The 14,790-nt window shown below is 53.0% G+C and overlaps 1 protein-coding gene across 1 annotated transcript in view; it reads left to right on the forward strand.

Moving 5' to 3' along the window:
* Positions 1-14,790, forward strand: part of LOC119104397 (collagen alpha-1(I) chain) — a 41,113-nt gene that overhangs the window by 16,269 nt on the left and 10,054 nt on the right. Inside the window, exons 6-7 of the mRNA XM_037228094.1 lie at positions 5,862-6,043; positions 13,537-13,609. Of these exons, the coding sequence (XP_037083989.1) occupies positions 5,862-6,043; positions 13,537-13,609 (255 nt within the window). The remainder of the gene's footprint in view (positions 1-5,861; positions 6,044-13,536; positions 13,610-14,790) is intronic.

The following is a 14,790-nucleotide window of genomic DNA, read 5'->3' on the forward strand; positions in this document are numbered from 1 at the left end:
TGCGCTGAGGATGAGGCTCAGAATACGCCAGGTTAATGCGGTGTTTGCACTGAGGATGTGGCTCAGAATACGCCAAATTAATGCGATGTTTGCGCTGAGGATGAGGCTCAAAATACGCCCACGATACAATACTCAGAATACGCCAGATTAATGCGGTGTTTGCGCTGAGAATGAGGCTCAGAACATGCCAGGTTAATCCGGTGTTTGCGCTGAAAATGACGCTAAGAATACGCCGGGTTAATGCGGTGTTCGCGCTGAGGATGAGGCTCAGACTACGCCGGGTTACTGCGGCGCTTGCGCTGAGGATGAGGCTCAGAATACGCCGGGTTACTGCGGTGTTTGTGCTGAGGATGAGGCTCAGAATACGCCGGGCTAATGCGGTGTTTGCCCCGAGGATGAGGCTCAGAATACGCCGGGTTAATGCGGCGTTTGCGCTGAGGATGAGGCTCAGACTACGCCGGGTTAATGCGGTGTTCGCGCTGAGGATGAGGCTCAGACTACGCCGGGTTACTGCGGCGCTTGCGCTGAGGATGAGGCTCAGAATACGCCGGGTTAATGCGGTGTTTGCCCCGAGGATGAGGCTCAGAATACGCCGGGTTAATGCGGTGTTTGCCCCGAGGACGAGGCTCAGGGTATGCCAGGTTAATGCGGTGTTTGCGCTGAAGACGTCGGAGATCAGCGTATCAATGCGTTATCACTCCCATACACAGTCATGTGCCTATGCACGATCGCGACTATCCGCAGCACCCACGGCACCGTGGCCATTGTCATAGATGCAGAAGGAGGACTGTTGAAAGGTCATGCCCCTGGTTCGCATGAGAACAGAGTCGGGGTGCTTGTGCAAAGTTTGGACGCGGTGATAATCAATTTGATCCCTGTGTCATGCTTCAGGTTAGTGCAGACATGCTTCTGAGTGAAAGGAAACACAATGGCGGACACACAGACAGAACTATCACGTGTGCCACTTACCAACGAGCTTTACGACTGCCAAATTTGGTTCCCCATGCATGTCACGCGTCCCGCCGGCCTTCGCTCCACTGCCGCTAAAGACCTTTGCTTTTTCACCGCTCGAAAGCTTTCAGTCTTTGAGCAAGAGAACACCGCGGGTGGCCACGGTCGAGGACTGCAATGCAACGTTAGAAAATAGCACCGCGGCGCCGGCGGTCAAATCAGCGGTCTGAGGATGGTGGTGGAAGCGGGAATGTACCGGCTGAGAAGGCCAGCACTGCGTGACCTCAACGCATGGTGTGGTAAATAGCCAGTGTGAGGAAATACCCACGCGATGATACAGGGGCGAAGACCATAGCTGAAGTGGGTGACCCAAACACGCCTTCAAACCCATGCATTGCATGCAACGCATTAGTTTTAATGTTCAGCTTCTTCCAAAAGCGCATGGGTCATAGCCCAAGCATAATTTCCCCGCCCATGTGATCAAGGAATGCCTTGCTGCGTGCCGGCAGGATAACGTCCTCCACGGCCATCCGTGCTCTAAAGAAGCTATGTGACACGACAGCTGAACGACAAGGCAGCTTGGTACCTCTCGGAACCGAGGACAGGGACAGCTCGGCACCTTTCGGAGCCCACGACAGGGCATCTTGGTATCTCTTAGAACCGACGACAGGGCAGCTTGGTGCCTCTCGGAGCCGACGTCAGGGCGGCTTGGTATCCCTCGGAGACGGCGACAGGGCAGCTTGGTACCTCTCGGAACCGACGACAAGCCGGCTTAGTATCCCTCGGAGACGGCGACAGGGCAGCTTGGTACCTCTCGGAGCCGACGTCAGGGCGGCTTGGTACCCCTGGGAGCCGACGACAGGGCAGCTTGGTACCTCTCGGAGCCGGCGACAAGGCGGCTTGGTACCCCTCGGAACCGACGTCAGGGCGGCTTGGTACCCCTCGGAGCCGGCGACAAGACAGCTTGGTACCTCTCGGAGCCGACGACAGGGCAGCTTGGTACCTCTCGGAACCGACGTCAGGGCGGCTTGGTATCCCTCGGAGCCGGCGACAAGACGGCTCGGTACCTCTCGGAGTCGACGACAGGGCAGCTTGGTACCTCTCGGAGACGGCGACAGTGCAGCTTGATAGCTCTCGGAGCCGACGACGTCAAGGCGATTCATTCAGGTTGACTAGTCATTTGTTGGGGACGGGGACATTAATCAGAGCAAAATAGGACGCTCACCAAACTGCCATACGAAACTAGCACTGCGAACCGAATACGCTAGAAAAGTCTAGTCTAAGACCGAGCATTATTTCCGTCTTGTAGCGGGTGCTCATCGTCGGCGCCATCTAAGTAGCCGAAGTGTTACATGGAAATCGACTCAAGTCGATGCATTTGTCGAATGGTATATTGTGGCTGACGTCTCTTCTCGCTCTACCAGCGTAAAAAATGCATTTTCGTTTTAGTAAGACTTGCGAGCGCCGTTAATGTATTTGATCATGTCGTATATGAGGCATAATTAATAAATAATTATAATCAGACATCGCTGCAGTTAACAGAATGATCTTATTAATGCAGATGGCATTGCAAGACGCGCTTAATCCATCGCTGCAGAATGAATTTCGATTTTGGATAAACAACAAATTATGAAGCATACTTGGGTAGACCCAATCCGACGCCGAGAAAGCCCAATCCAACTTTGATTGAGCTTTGACTCCAACCAAAGAAACTAGGACTTTTCTGAAGCACATTTTGATGATTAAGTAACACGGCAGCAAAACACCTAGCATTCTTTTTACTCCTCATACTCACATCGGTCGAATGGTAATAGTTATTGTCACTGAAATATTTTTAGCCGACTTAGCGACAATTTCGACTAACACGGTTAACTAAAATCCGACCCTGGCTTACACCCAGGCTCGACTATGACTTCACTTCGAGAATAATACAGTTTTGTCTGCCACCCATGAACATCCCCTTCAATGATGGCGCCGTCTCCTAAACAAAAAGGTGCGTGGTGGCGGTCATGACTACAATGTCCTGTGCACCTGATCATATCATTATCAGACGGGGTGGTTCAGACAACAAAGCCAGAGGGAAAATGTGGTTATATGGACGAGTTGAAATCTCAATCTGCTAAATTTGATTGCTTCTTTCGCTTGTTTCGAGGAATTTGTGGAGCTTCCACGATTTCCAAACAGACTATCATAACCGCTGGGGGCTGCGCAGTGCACGGTTTAGGTTACAGCCCACAACAGGATTTATCTACATTCATCATCTTAAATGCATTTACAAAATTACATGACTTCCTTGGAATGCTCATTCATCCAGATAACGTCCGTGCCATTTAATGGAGTGGACTGTGACGCGAGAGTTTGCAGCGTGTAAGACATCAGCTGAGGTTGAAGGCCCAAATCAAGGATGCCGTCTGCTATCGGTGCCAAGCGTAAATGGAAAGTTCCGTGCGTTCTCGTGTGACATAAGCACTGCCTAAACCCACAGAGCTTCTGTTTCACTATTTCTCGATACACCGTGAATCGAGCTGAGAAAGAATATACGAACCGGCGTGACATTTGAAACAATGAAATCAGTATATATATATATATATATATATATATATATATATATACTGATTTCATTATATATATATATATATATATATATATATATATATTTATATGTAAGTTGATATAATGAAATAAGTAATAACTTACGACAGGAATGCAGTACGTTATTGAGTTAAGGGGAGTATTCCACATGTGCATGAGGGTTTGAGGTAATAAAAAAACATCGCGTAGATTATTCAGTGTAATTTACTACCCTGTCCTTGAGACCTAAGCCTTTCTAGTTGCTGAGCTACACGCCCGTGAAGATCTGCGGGTTATTTCGGGGAGACTATTTCAAGGTCATTCAGGCATCCATGAAGCCATAATAACATCATTCAAATCCTGCCATTCCTTTGGTTATGCAGCGATCAAGGCCAAAAATACAACGTTGAAGTCGTTCATACCTAGCGTTCGTGAACACGATTTCCAAATATTGCGGCCTTCAATTGGCTCTCAATCAATGTTGTGCAATATACAATGAGTTAATCACCCAATGACGTATTGGGGGCATGTTTACTAAACGGAAGTTGTGTAGTCTAGAGCAGTCCTTGTCCACCTAAAAGTAAAGGAATAGTTATAAGCGAGCTTATGTTATCACATCTGATGCTTGCTTCAGTATCTTTCAGTGCAAAAAAATCCCTCTGAGGGTACTTCAGTAATCTTATTCAGCCCGCCCCCCTCCCCCCCCCCCCACCAACTTTAAGAGCAACGTGAACCAAGCTCGCGGAGAAAACCTCTATATGGTGCATTTTGGGAAAAGGTTTAGCCTACACCCCTGACTGCGGAGCAGCGCCCTCACTCACAATGTCTGGTCCATACCATGCAGTGCTTTTACTAGCATCACAAACATGGTTGTTAAAGGGAAGCCCTTTCCCTTTCGGCAGTTGGCTCATGTTGTGTTTTGAAGCGCTCGACATGTCTAGTGTTGTGACATGCATATTGTTAAAAAACATGACGAATCAGCGCTGGTTTTGTTCCGATTCAAAGGGAAATTGATTTGCCATGGGTTTCCTAGTTCGGTGTCAAAGGCTTTCTCATTCGGCATCATATGCTTCTCCCTGACCCAGCTAGTTGGCCTTTTTATAGCGTTCTGCAGGCACCCATGGTGTCATCAATCTCAATCTTTTTCACTATTGTCCAAGTGTGAGACGTCGAGAGTTTCACAACCGGGATGGTACAAAAAAACTTCAAACTTCAAACAAAAAAAACTTCGGGCTTCCCGCAAAACTAACATGCCCTCCGACCCGGTGAAACTGACCCAGAACTACGTCATTGCCTAGCCCTGAACCGTTTTTTATGTGCTGTCCATGAAAATCAATGACATGTCGTTGACCTTTTAGGTAGCTGCTTTTCCAACATTCAGTTGCCTCGGTGCAGTTGTCAGTAATAACTGAAGACTATAATTAATTAGTCTAGTCTAAATTAAACAGCCAGTCTAGTAATGGCTGTCTAAAGGGAGGTTTAACAAGTTCTGCTAGAAATAGTCACATTCAGGAGTCTTGAAGACCGTGACAGTGTTCCTGATTCTTGTGCGACGGCCTCCACCTGGCCGCCTTCTCCTGATCAGCCCCTGCTTCCCGACCATCTCTCCCTGGTTGGCTGACTTCTGACCGCCTGCCTCCTCCTACCTGCTCATACCATCTTGACCGGCAGCGCCCTCCTGATGCAGTCAACTCTTCCCGACCGGCCGTTCTCTGACCGGCGTCTCCTCCTAATCGAGCATTTCCTGACCTGCGTCGCATCCTGGCCGGTTGTAACCTAACCGGTCTCTCCTGACCGACTGTCTCCTGGATGGCTTCTCCTAACTATTCGCCTCCTGACTGGTTTCTCCTGATCGACGCTCTCCTGACCGGCGTCTCCCCGGACCGAGTGTCTTTTAAATGGCGTCTCATCCTGACCGACCGTCTCCTGATCGGCTTCTCCTCCCTACCAACTGTCTTCTGACCGGTCTCTCTTCCTAGCCGGTCGTCTCTTGGCCGGTGATCTCCTGCTGTCCAGCTGTCTCCTGACCGTCGATCTCTTGCTGCCCAGTCGTCTCCTGACCGGCGGTCTCCTGCTGCCCAGCTGTCTCCTGACCGGCGGTCTCCTCCTGCCCAGTCGTCTCCTAGCCGGCGGTCTCCTGCTGCCCAGTCGTCTCCTGACCGGCGGTCTCCTCCTGCCCAGTCGTCTCCTGGTCGGCAGTCTCCTGCTGCCCAGTCGTCCCCTGACCGGCGGTCTCCTCCTGCCCAGTCCGTCTCCTGGTCGGCAGTCTCCTGCCGCCGGGTCGTCTCCTGACCGGCGGTCTCCTGCCGCCCGGTCGGCGGGGCCGCGGCATGCCTCAGTACACCGGCGCCTGGGAACGTGGCCGGCGGCGGCCGAGAGAGCCGAGAGTGGCGGGGCGAGAGCGAGGCGCCGGCGCCGCCCCGCGTCGTCCGGCCAGGCAGTCGCGTGCGGAAGCCAGCGAGAGACGGTCGGAGCCAGCCGACGAGGCCGGACCCGGGCACAGGCGCACGCGCACAGTCAGGTGAGTCCGCCGCGGTGCCGACAGGGCCGGCCACCTCTGTCACTCGCACTCAGAGTAACAGATCAGCTGGTGGCACTGCTACCGACCTAGAGATCAGATGGTCTAGTCCAAGGCAGTGCAGTGGAAAAGATCAAGCCGGGTCAGCGACAGGGTCGAACCAGCCGCAGCAGCGACTGCAAACTGGCCAGCGGCAAATATGCTGGCCGGTTTACAGTGGTATATACGAAAATGTAACAACTGTGCCCCTGAGATATTGAGTGTGCTTGATACCTCTGAGTGGTATCCGGCCACAGGTGTTGCAGCCGTGCCTGATTAGATAGCCTGGCACGTAATTCATAATTCGACAAAGAATCAAATGTGTGGCATCTTTACGTATTCGGACTACATTACTCGATCTTGATCACTACATATCACCACACCATCGGTACAGCCTGCAAAGTTAGAATGTAGAACGAAAAAGAGGAATGGAACAAAATGAACGAGTGGTGCTGAGCTCTTTATCTATATAGGTTGTCCAGTGCATGCGTAGTGTTTCGTAGTATTTAGACCCATCCTCCCAAGAGCAGCAGCTATTTTGTGCTTGACACCACGGATATCAAAAGCATTGCTGCCCGAAGCACGCATAGCTCATGCGGCGGTGGAACTTGTCTGTAACACTTTCCTGAGTCGATGACTGGCAGTAGCTTCATTCAGGATTTTCAAGGACGGTTTTACTACCGTGTAGTAGGCCCGGCTCTGGGGATAATCGTTCCGTCCAAGGACGCCGCGAGCTGACTTGAAACGGGTCTGACCAGGATTATGCAGCGACGCGGCTGCCTGCACGCTCCGCATGGAAACCATCCGCGCCGCACGCTGCAGCAGCGCATGCAGCCTCGCGTGCAGCGTGCGCAGCATTCGCGTGGCGAGGTCGGTGAAACCGCGCTCCGGACAAGGATGCACCTCACAGGTGTACTTTATTTCCCTGTTAATATTCCTGGCACACGTCGGGCTGCAGCCTTCTGACGGAAGCGAAAGCGATCTCAGGGGTCAGAGCCGTGCGCCATGGAAGAGGCGAGGCATTTCGCCGAGTCGTGCTCCTAACACCGTTCTCGGTGTGATCGCGGAGTGGAGTGTGGCTGAGTTTTTATCACGGGGTGTCATGGTCAGCTTTGTTCGTGGTTGTACCTGTTCATGAGAGCCAGCTCACGAATCAACTCGCTGAATGGAGAGGCTGTCCCGGGATACTCAGCAGGCATCTGACGTGCTCAGCGCGTAGCCCACCGGCTGACATACTCAGCAGGTAACGCACTGCCTGACATACTCAGCAGGCAGTGCACTGTCTGACATACTCAGCAGGCAGTGCACTGTCTGACATACTCAGCTGGCAGCACACTGTCTGACATACTCAGCAGAAAGCACGCTGTCTGGTAAAGCCAACAGGCTGCTGGATTAACCGCACCATAGGGCTGGTGCCGGCTGAGCTCCGCCTGCTGACGCATTCAGCAGGCGGGCTGCTGCGCCTGCCGAGGCCGCAGGGCTGGTGCCGGCTGAGCTCCGCCTGCTGACGCATTCAGCAGGCGGGCTGCTGCGCCTGCCGAGGCCGCAGGCTCAGCGCACTGCTGCCTGGATGTGGGCCAATAGGTGTTGGCCGGCCATACCCAGTGCCTCCGTCTCCGTTTAGAAAGCGCGCGGTCGGGGCGGAAGAGCTCGTCTGAATAATCGGCACGCCATTACCTGCGGCGCGCTGCGGCGAAAGCACCGCTCTGCCGGCCAATCAATCGGCAAAACACCAGTGTAAATAGGATTCACAGGTTATTAGCGGCACGTGCTTTCACCGGAGCAGTTGAAGGCGTGGCCGGCGGTAGTTTTTAGGAAGCTCGCGGCCTTGTCTGGAGAACTGGAGCGTCGCTCTGGAAAAGTTACATTTTATCAACGCAGCTCGAATTTTGCCAGCCACTTCGGCTCATATTGATCAGTCCCGGCAAATTTCCTTTGATGGGATATAATTTAGCATGATCTTTGTCTGGAAAGGATGGAATGTTTCTGCCAAGACTTGGTGCTGAAGTATGCGTTTGATTTTGCTTTTACATTGGTCTAACCTAACATTTTGCATGCATTGTCTGAGATCGGAGGCATCGCTAGTATTGCTTTTTGCAAAGACCGCACCACATCCAGCTCTGCAGACCAATTTAACTTCACTAGGAAATTCTTCAAATGCTTGGGCCATCTCGCCAAATAATATCAATGGGGTTATGTGTGTCATGTCAGTACCCGCCACGGCGCCCGGTGGCGCCCCGGCCGTCTTGGCTAGCTGCCAGCGCGGGTCTCACGATGTCTGTTTCTGGGACGCGACACCGCCCAGGCGTGGCGTACAGCGCTCTTCTCTAGGTGCGGCGCCGTGTCAGCTCGGCAGCGGACGCTGCAGGACGCCGGCTCTGCTTGCTGGCGCTCTTACCTGTGAGCTGCGGTGAGCGCAGAGAGCTCACAGGTCGCTTGGTATCAACCATTAGTCGTCTCAACTTCAGTCAATAACTAAGCTAGAACGCCTAACCACCAATGCAGCGGCGTGATATTTCGTGTGACGTAAAGTCACGTGTTTCGGGTGCTGACCGCCCAACGATTGGCAACTAAACACAGTAGCTGCCGATACAAGCGGCAGTATATGTCTTGTCAGTTCTCTCAGACACTATTTCGAATAGCTCTGTAATGAGCCCTAGCCCCTTAGCTGTCAAACTGTGTTGGTCATTCATGTGACTTCTGAGCCTACAAAGGACATGATGCATTGATGGTACAGTGAGCTATACGATGCCCACGTTTCGGGTCAGATTACCAAAACTAAGGTCATAGTTTAAAGTCTCTAAACTAACCTGGGTCTCTGTATCTGAGCTAGATCCTCCGATATTATTCGCTGTCACATATGAGTCTGATCTGATAACCTTCGTGAAGAAGGTCCACGAGCCAGCACGTCCCATCGTTTTTGCACCGTAACCCCATGACGCCGCCCGTCGACCCTCGCCATGTCCTCCCGCCATGTCCTCCCGCCATGTCCTTCCGGCCGTTTTACTTGCCACGAACCCGTGCACTAACGCTGGTCCCACTCAGCCACTCACTCGCGCTGAGATGTGATTTAATCAATGGAACAAATTGGCGCTATCTTAGACAGAAAGCAACGCATTTCAAAACTTCGCAATGTGTTTGCAGCTAAATGTCACCCCGGTCCCTACAGAGTCTACTGTCTCAGCAATTTTGGATCATCACGAGCACAAGCTGCGCGTGGCGTAGGTCTTTAAGCCACTTGGGGCTGATTGCAGCAATCCAGCAACTCGTGTTTCAGCAATCATGTTTAAGCAATCCAGCAGATTTACATGCACACACGCCTCGAATTACGAGCTTGCTCAAGCAGTTCTCACGAGTAACGACAGGGATAAGCGCGCCGCTGCAGGTAGAGCGGGGTAACCACAGCGCCACTGGTAATAGCGTGCCGCGTCCAGCTGCTGCGGACGCGCGTCCACTAAACACCGCCGGAGTTGTGGCTAGTTCGTGCCTGGTGGGACGAGGACTTTCAAAATCAGTCATCGGTAACGCTTACATCAGAGCTGGAGGACGCTGCTTCCTGCTTATATTAGTGTTAGGGGACCTTAAATCCCATAATTTCACGTCTCATCATACATTTCCAGCTATTAAGTTCCCTTTCACGTCTAGACAGAAGAAGAAAATCGTTTCGTTACACTGGAAGCATGCGATACATGGGAATGTGTATCCAACCAGATCGTGACGAATTCCCACCGACTGGGTTGCCTTCGGCGTCCTGGTTATCTCGGCGCCGTCGATAATCGATCGCAGCCTAACAGCTCACTGGAGTTTAGAGCTGCCTTACCGGCTGACACAATGAAATCAACCGTTGTGCATTTGGAAGACGCACGCAGTTGTGGGGCCTTGATGTGATATTACTCGGCGATTGGTGCTGATCAGTGTTAGTCAGTCTAGTGGACTTGGTTTCAGATATCGCACGACATTGTATGGATTCGTACTTTGAACGTATCCCTTGACTGCATTTCAGCGACTGAGCGAATGTGTTGTGACGTTTTGTTGTGACGTCACTGTGCTGTGGCGTGACGTCACCACGCCATGACGTGACGTCACTGCGCTTGTCAAACATCATGTTCTCTCGTGAACCGTGGCTACCCGTCGAAAGGCCTCGCAAAAAAACTAAACGCACTGACATTGAGGATAAACATATTTCAGCAGCATTTATTTTGTTTATTTATTTCTGACGTCCCTGAAAACCACCGAGCTTTCGCGCTTGGGTAGCTCACATGTGCACGTGCGGTAGATAACGTAGACGACTTTCTAGACACGTTCGCAATTACACTTATCCAACCGGTTAGCAATCAAGCAGCTGGCAACTTCCAAATATTTTTGATGAATCTTTCTGCTTAAGGTCTCCTAACTCGTGAGATTACCAAAACGAAACCAACGATTACACGCCACGTGTCGTGATTGACCTGGATTACCAGCGCTGCAAAGCATTGGTAACGCAAAATTTTATTCTCATTCATTTCGTGGTCTCGCCAGCTGGCAGTAAGTTGGCTTTCGCCTGCTTCTTTCTTTTAGCTTGTTCACACACATATCTCCGCTGCATATGCTCAATGCATGCCACCGTTTCCCACGGCGCCGACTACTGGGTCAATGTGTGAGTCACTGACACCATGACTGCCGGAACCCAGCCGGACCGATGCGCTTGCTTTCCTGACAGCGAAACGGCTGCCGCCGCTGACACGATTGTGAACACCACACACCAGAGTGGGCCTGGCTGGAGCGGACGAGGTCTCCCGGGGCAGATGAGGCCCTGGCTGGAGCGGACGAGTTCTTCCGGGGCAGATGAGGCCCTGACGGTCTGTGCAGCGCAGACCCGCACGAGGTCTCCCGAGGCAGATGAGGCCCTGGCTGGAGCAGACGAGTTCTCCCGGAGCAGATGAGGCCCTGACGGTCTGTGCAGCGCAGACCCGCACGAGGTCTCTCGGGACAGACGGACCCTGACGGTCTGTACAGCGCAGACCCTCACGAGGTCTCCCGGGGCAGATGAGGCCCTAGCGTTCTGTGCAGCGCAGGGAGACGCGGCCGACGGAGCGGATACTCACGCTTTCTGCTCGTGCCAAAACGGCTGGCCATCGGGCCACGCGGCCAAATGTGCCCAGCACGCGCCACAGAGCCTCGCAGCCGCGCCACGGCCGGATCACTCACAGGGTCACCCTGCGGGATAAGCACCAATCATTAGAAAGTATTTTGGATGTTTTCGGTGGGGCTGCAGTCTGCCGCTCGGCGCCATGATGTCATCGATTTTAACATCGTGATTGCTTGTGACATCCGCAATGTCTCTTCGCTTGGAAACGCACGCCCCCTGCGCACTGCGTTTGTACTGGCCAGGCTGATCAACACAAGCGCAGCGCCTTCACATTCAACGCAGGGCTTCCTCTGGCACATGGCCCGTCTGGAAGTCTGCCGGTACACGCGCTGCCTGCTCGCCGTTACTGCCGCGGCCGCGGAGAGCACTCACCGCGCGCCGTGAGATCGCTGTTGGCTCTCGGCCGAACCAGGTCATGGGCGATAGGGATCGGCGCTGCCAGGATCGGCCGTGTCGAGACGCTGTGAGCGCGTGTGAGAGCAGCAGCCTCAACAGCTGATTGACGAGCCGATAGCGGCTCGACCGGCAGGACCGCGGCGAGCGCGCGTGGGCAGCGAGTGCGTTGTCCGGGCCTGCCGTCGCTCGTTTGATGTCGGAAATCTGATGGGAGTGCTCGGTCCTGCTCATCGGGGCCGTAAGGCTACATCATCGCGCCTGTCGGAAAGCTTGACTGATGTGGTCACACGGTCTTTGGTTGGCCAGAACCCCTCCAAAAACTAGACTCCGGCCTCCACACAGACACCCCATTCAACTACGCGCAGCTCACGAAACCCGGAACAGCCGTCTCGTCAGCAATTAGTATGACAGGAAGTGGCGATATTCGTGCTTGTGCTACTTCTGCTGGGATATTCGAAGTGTTGACGTTAATTCTCCGAGTGTGAATGAAGCCACTGAATAATAATGAGCAGATTATTGAAATTTTATCCTGCTTTAATATTAATGACGACAAGTAGAAATCTAGCCCTGTTACCAGGTCATCGCTTTCTTGATCGATCATGAGTTTAGCCAAAGGGTGTCTCTTCAGCATTTCGCTGCTACGAAAAGAGAGGGAGAGAGAGAGAGAGAGAGAGAGAGAGAGAGAGAGAGAGAGAGAGAGAGAGCCAGTCCTCTGGACTTAAAATCTTAAAAGTTCGTTGGACCATTCAAAACTCATGCGGTGTTTGATGGCGGTCGTAAAGCCAACCATAAAACTCTTTATTACTCTGGCCATTTGCATGCTTTACAAGGATATAATTGTTGTAACTTAAAGTTGTCTTCCAACGCCCCTACAGCCTAACGGGCTGTCTAGCACACGTTGAAAGCAATGGGCCAGTGGTTACGCGTTTATGTTCCCTATTGCATATAAATGTGCATGCCCCAATCCTGCAGCTTCTAAAAAATGACAGGGATGCAAAAAAATTTAAGCCAATTCTTGCCACGCGAAACACAGCCCGGTCTCCATCTGAACTTCAGCAAGATTCGGGCCCGCCGGGTACTATAAGACATGCTACACGTCATTGCCATGGCGACCATTCTGCAGCACCGACATTGGTCAGCGGAGAAGGCTTCCCCCGGCCACGGTGGAGCGTGCCGGTCGTTTGTCAGGGCACAATAAATCAATCAGTCAATTCTATTACGAGCCAGCCAGCGATGGTAAATGATGTGACGGCTCTTCTTTGATCGAGGGATGTGCCTGGGGACCGTTCCATTCACGGGATTATCAGTGAGCAGACGGTGTTCTGTATTGACAGACCCGGCAACTAGTAGTTCCTGCTGTCTGCTGGCTACTTGCTGTTGGCCTCTGTTGACCGGTGGCCCCTTTGTGGACCGGTAGTTTCTGTGGACCTGTGGTCCCTGTTGGCCGGTGGTCCCTGTTGGCCGGTGGTCCCTGTTGACCGGTGGTCCCTGTTGACCGGTGGTCCCTGCTGCCCGGTGGTCCTCTCTGTTGACCGCCGGGTCCACGGGGCAGGCTGCATACCGCACCGATGCGATCGGCCAGGACCGCAGTTCGCCGCTTTCTCCCGGTCGCCCGTCCAGCATCCCAACCGTTTTCTCTTTCAGCGTAGCCTCATCTCGAGCCCCGCGCAAGGCCTTTGACACTACGGTGGCGTCGAGAAGATCGCGCGGCCGCCGCGAGTGCCCGGAAAACTCGACCTAACAGGCACAGGGCCGCCGTGACTGCCGTAGAGGCGATGTCATGTTTGATTTTCGCTGGAAACTGATCCGTACAGTCGTGAGGCGTTAATGTAAGATAGTAGGCCAGAGACGCTGGGCGGGAAAGCTGAGCCTTGTGTAAAGAGGTTAGGCGATGGCCACCGGCTAGACTGAGCCGAATTCTTCGTCTTTTCAGGAAATTGTTGGCTGGGAACGGCGATAAAACCGGCCGCTGCCTCACGGAAAGTTGACGAGCGGCCAACAAAACAGTGAGTAACCGCCGGATGGTCCACTTCACGACTGCCGACCGCCGCCGCTTCCAGTGCTTCGAGGAATGCCCGCTTTAGCCGCTCGTAAATCAGCTCCGGCTCAATCACGGCCGAGCGCCGAGCGCAGAGTGCCTCGGCTGATTGGCTGGTTGCGGTCATGTGACAAATTGAAGTCGCTCGGATGCCTTCGCTGCGCGGCCCGGTGAATTAAACGCATTTCCGTCTGCGTTTGCTGGCAGTGGAAATCGCATTTTACCCATTCAGCTTTGAGGTCGTATCCCTCCGGTCGGAACTAATGGCAATTTTCTTAATGGCATCGGCGGATTGTCGACGAGGAACAGAAGGATGCATCCAGCCTGGCCTTCTTGCTCGGTGGTCACTGTTCACTCCAGCATGTCCAATAAGGTGTAACGTCCGTTACGGAACATTCCCCAATGCACGATAGTCATTATAGGCACCCTTTCGTGTCCTGATCTAAATTCCAGAACGCGGTCAAGTTAGATTCGTGCCGAGCTGTGTGCACAGAATCATCGGATGCTATCGCAGTGCACTGTCTCGACACGGTTCGATGTCACGAATTATCCACCGGCAGTGAGCATTGGCACAATATCGGTGTTGTCTTTAAGCGATCCTGCCCTCGCCGCCCCGCGACCGGTCATCAGATCGAACAGCGAGGGCTTGCCCGCTAGGACTGGATTCTGATATGAGGTGACGATATTAAACGGCTTGGTCCACACACGCAAGTGCTGAGTGGTAAGCGGACGAATAGCTTGGCCAAAGAACTGGTGGCAAAGCCGCCCGCTGACCTGGATGGCACTGCTTACCTTCGTTGTAAGCTCAGGGTGCGGGTAACGAGCTCCGCTTCGCGAGGAATTTTGGAGAAAACCTGCTTAAGCAAACTATGCATGATGCTGTTGTTAGGAGCCAGCACCACCTGGGTAACATCCCGACACTGTCCTGACATGCCGTCAGCAAAATTTGACTGTCTCGGTGCGACAGTCTCAGTCCAGGTCAGCAGTCTCGCGAGACATTCCGCCAGTCACCAGTATAACCCTGATGCAGTTCAGTCACAGTTCCTGTGTGGATGCCACCTTAACTGACGTGTTCCTGTCGTCGTTTGGCCGTGCTGTAGTCCCGACGCATCCTGGGTCTGCCCAGACGCGGTCTCGACACGGTTGCCG

This window comes from Pollicipes pollicipes, unplaced genomic scaffold, assembly GCF_011947565.3.
Source record: "Pollicipes pollicipes isolate AB1234 unplaced genomic scaffold, Ppol_2.1 Scaffold_6052;HRSCAF=7182_pilon_pilon_pilon, whole genome shotgun sequence".
Taxonomy (NCBI): domain Eukaryota; kingdom Metazoa; phylum Arthropoda; class Thecostraca; order Pollicipedomorpha; family Pollicipedidae; genus Pollicipes; species Pollicipes pollicipes.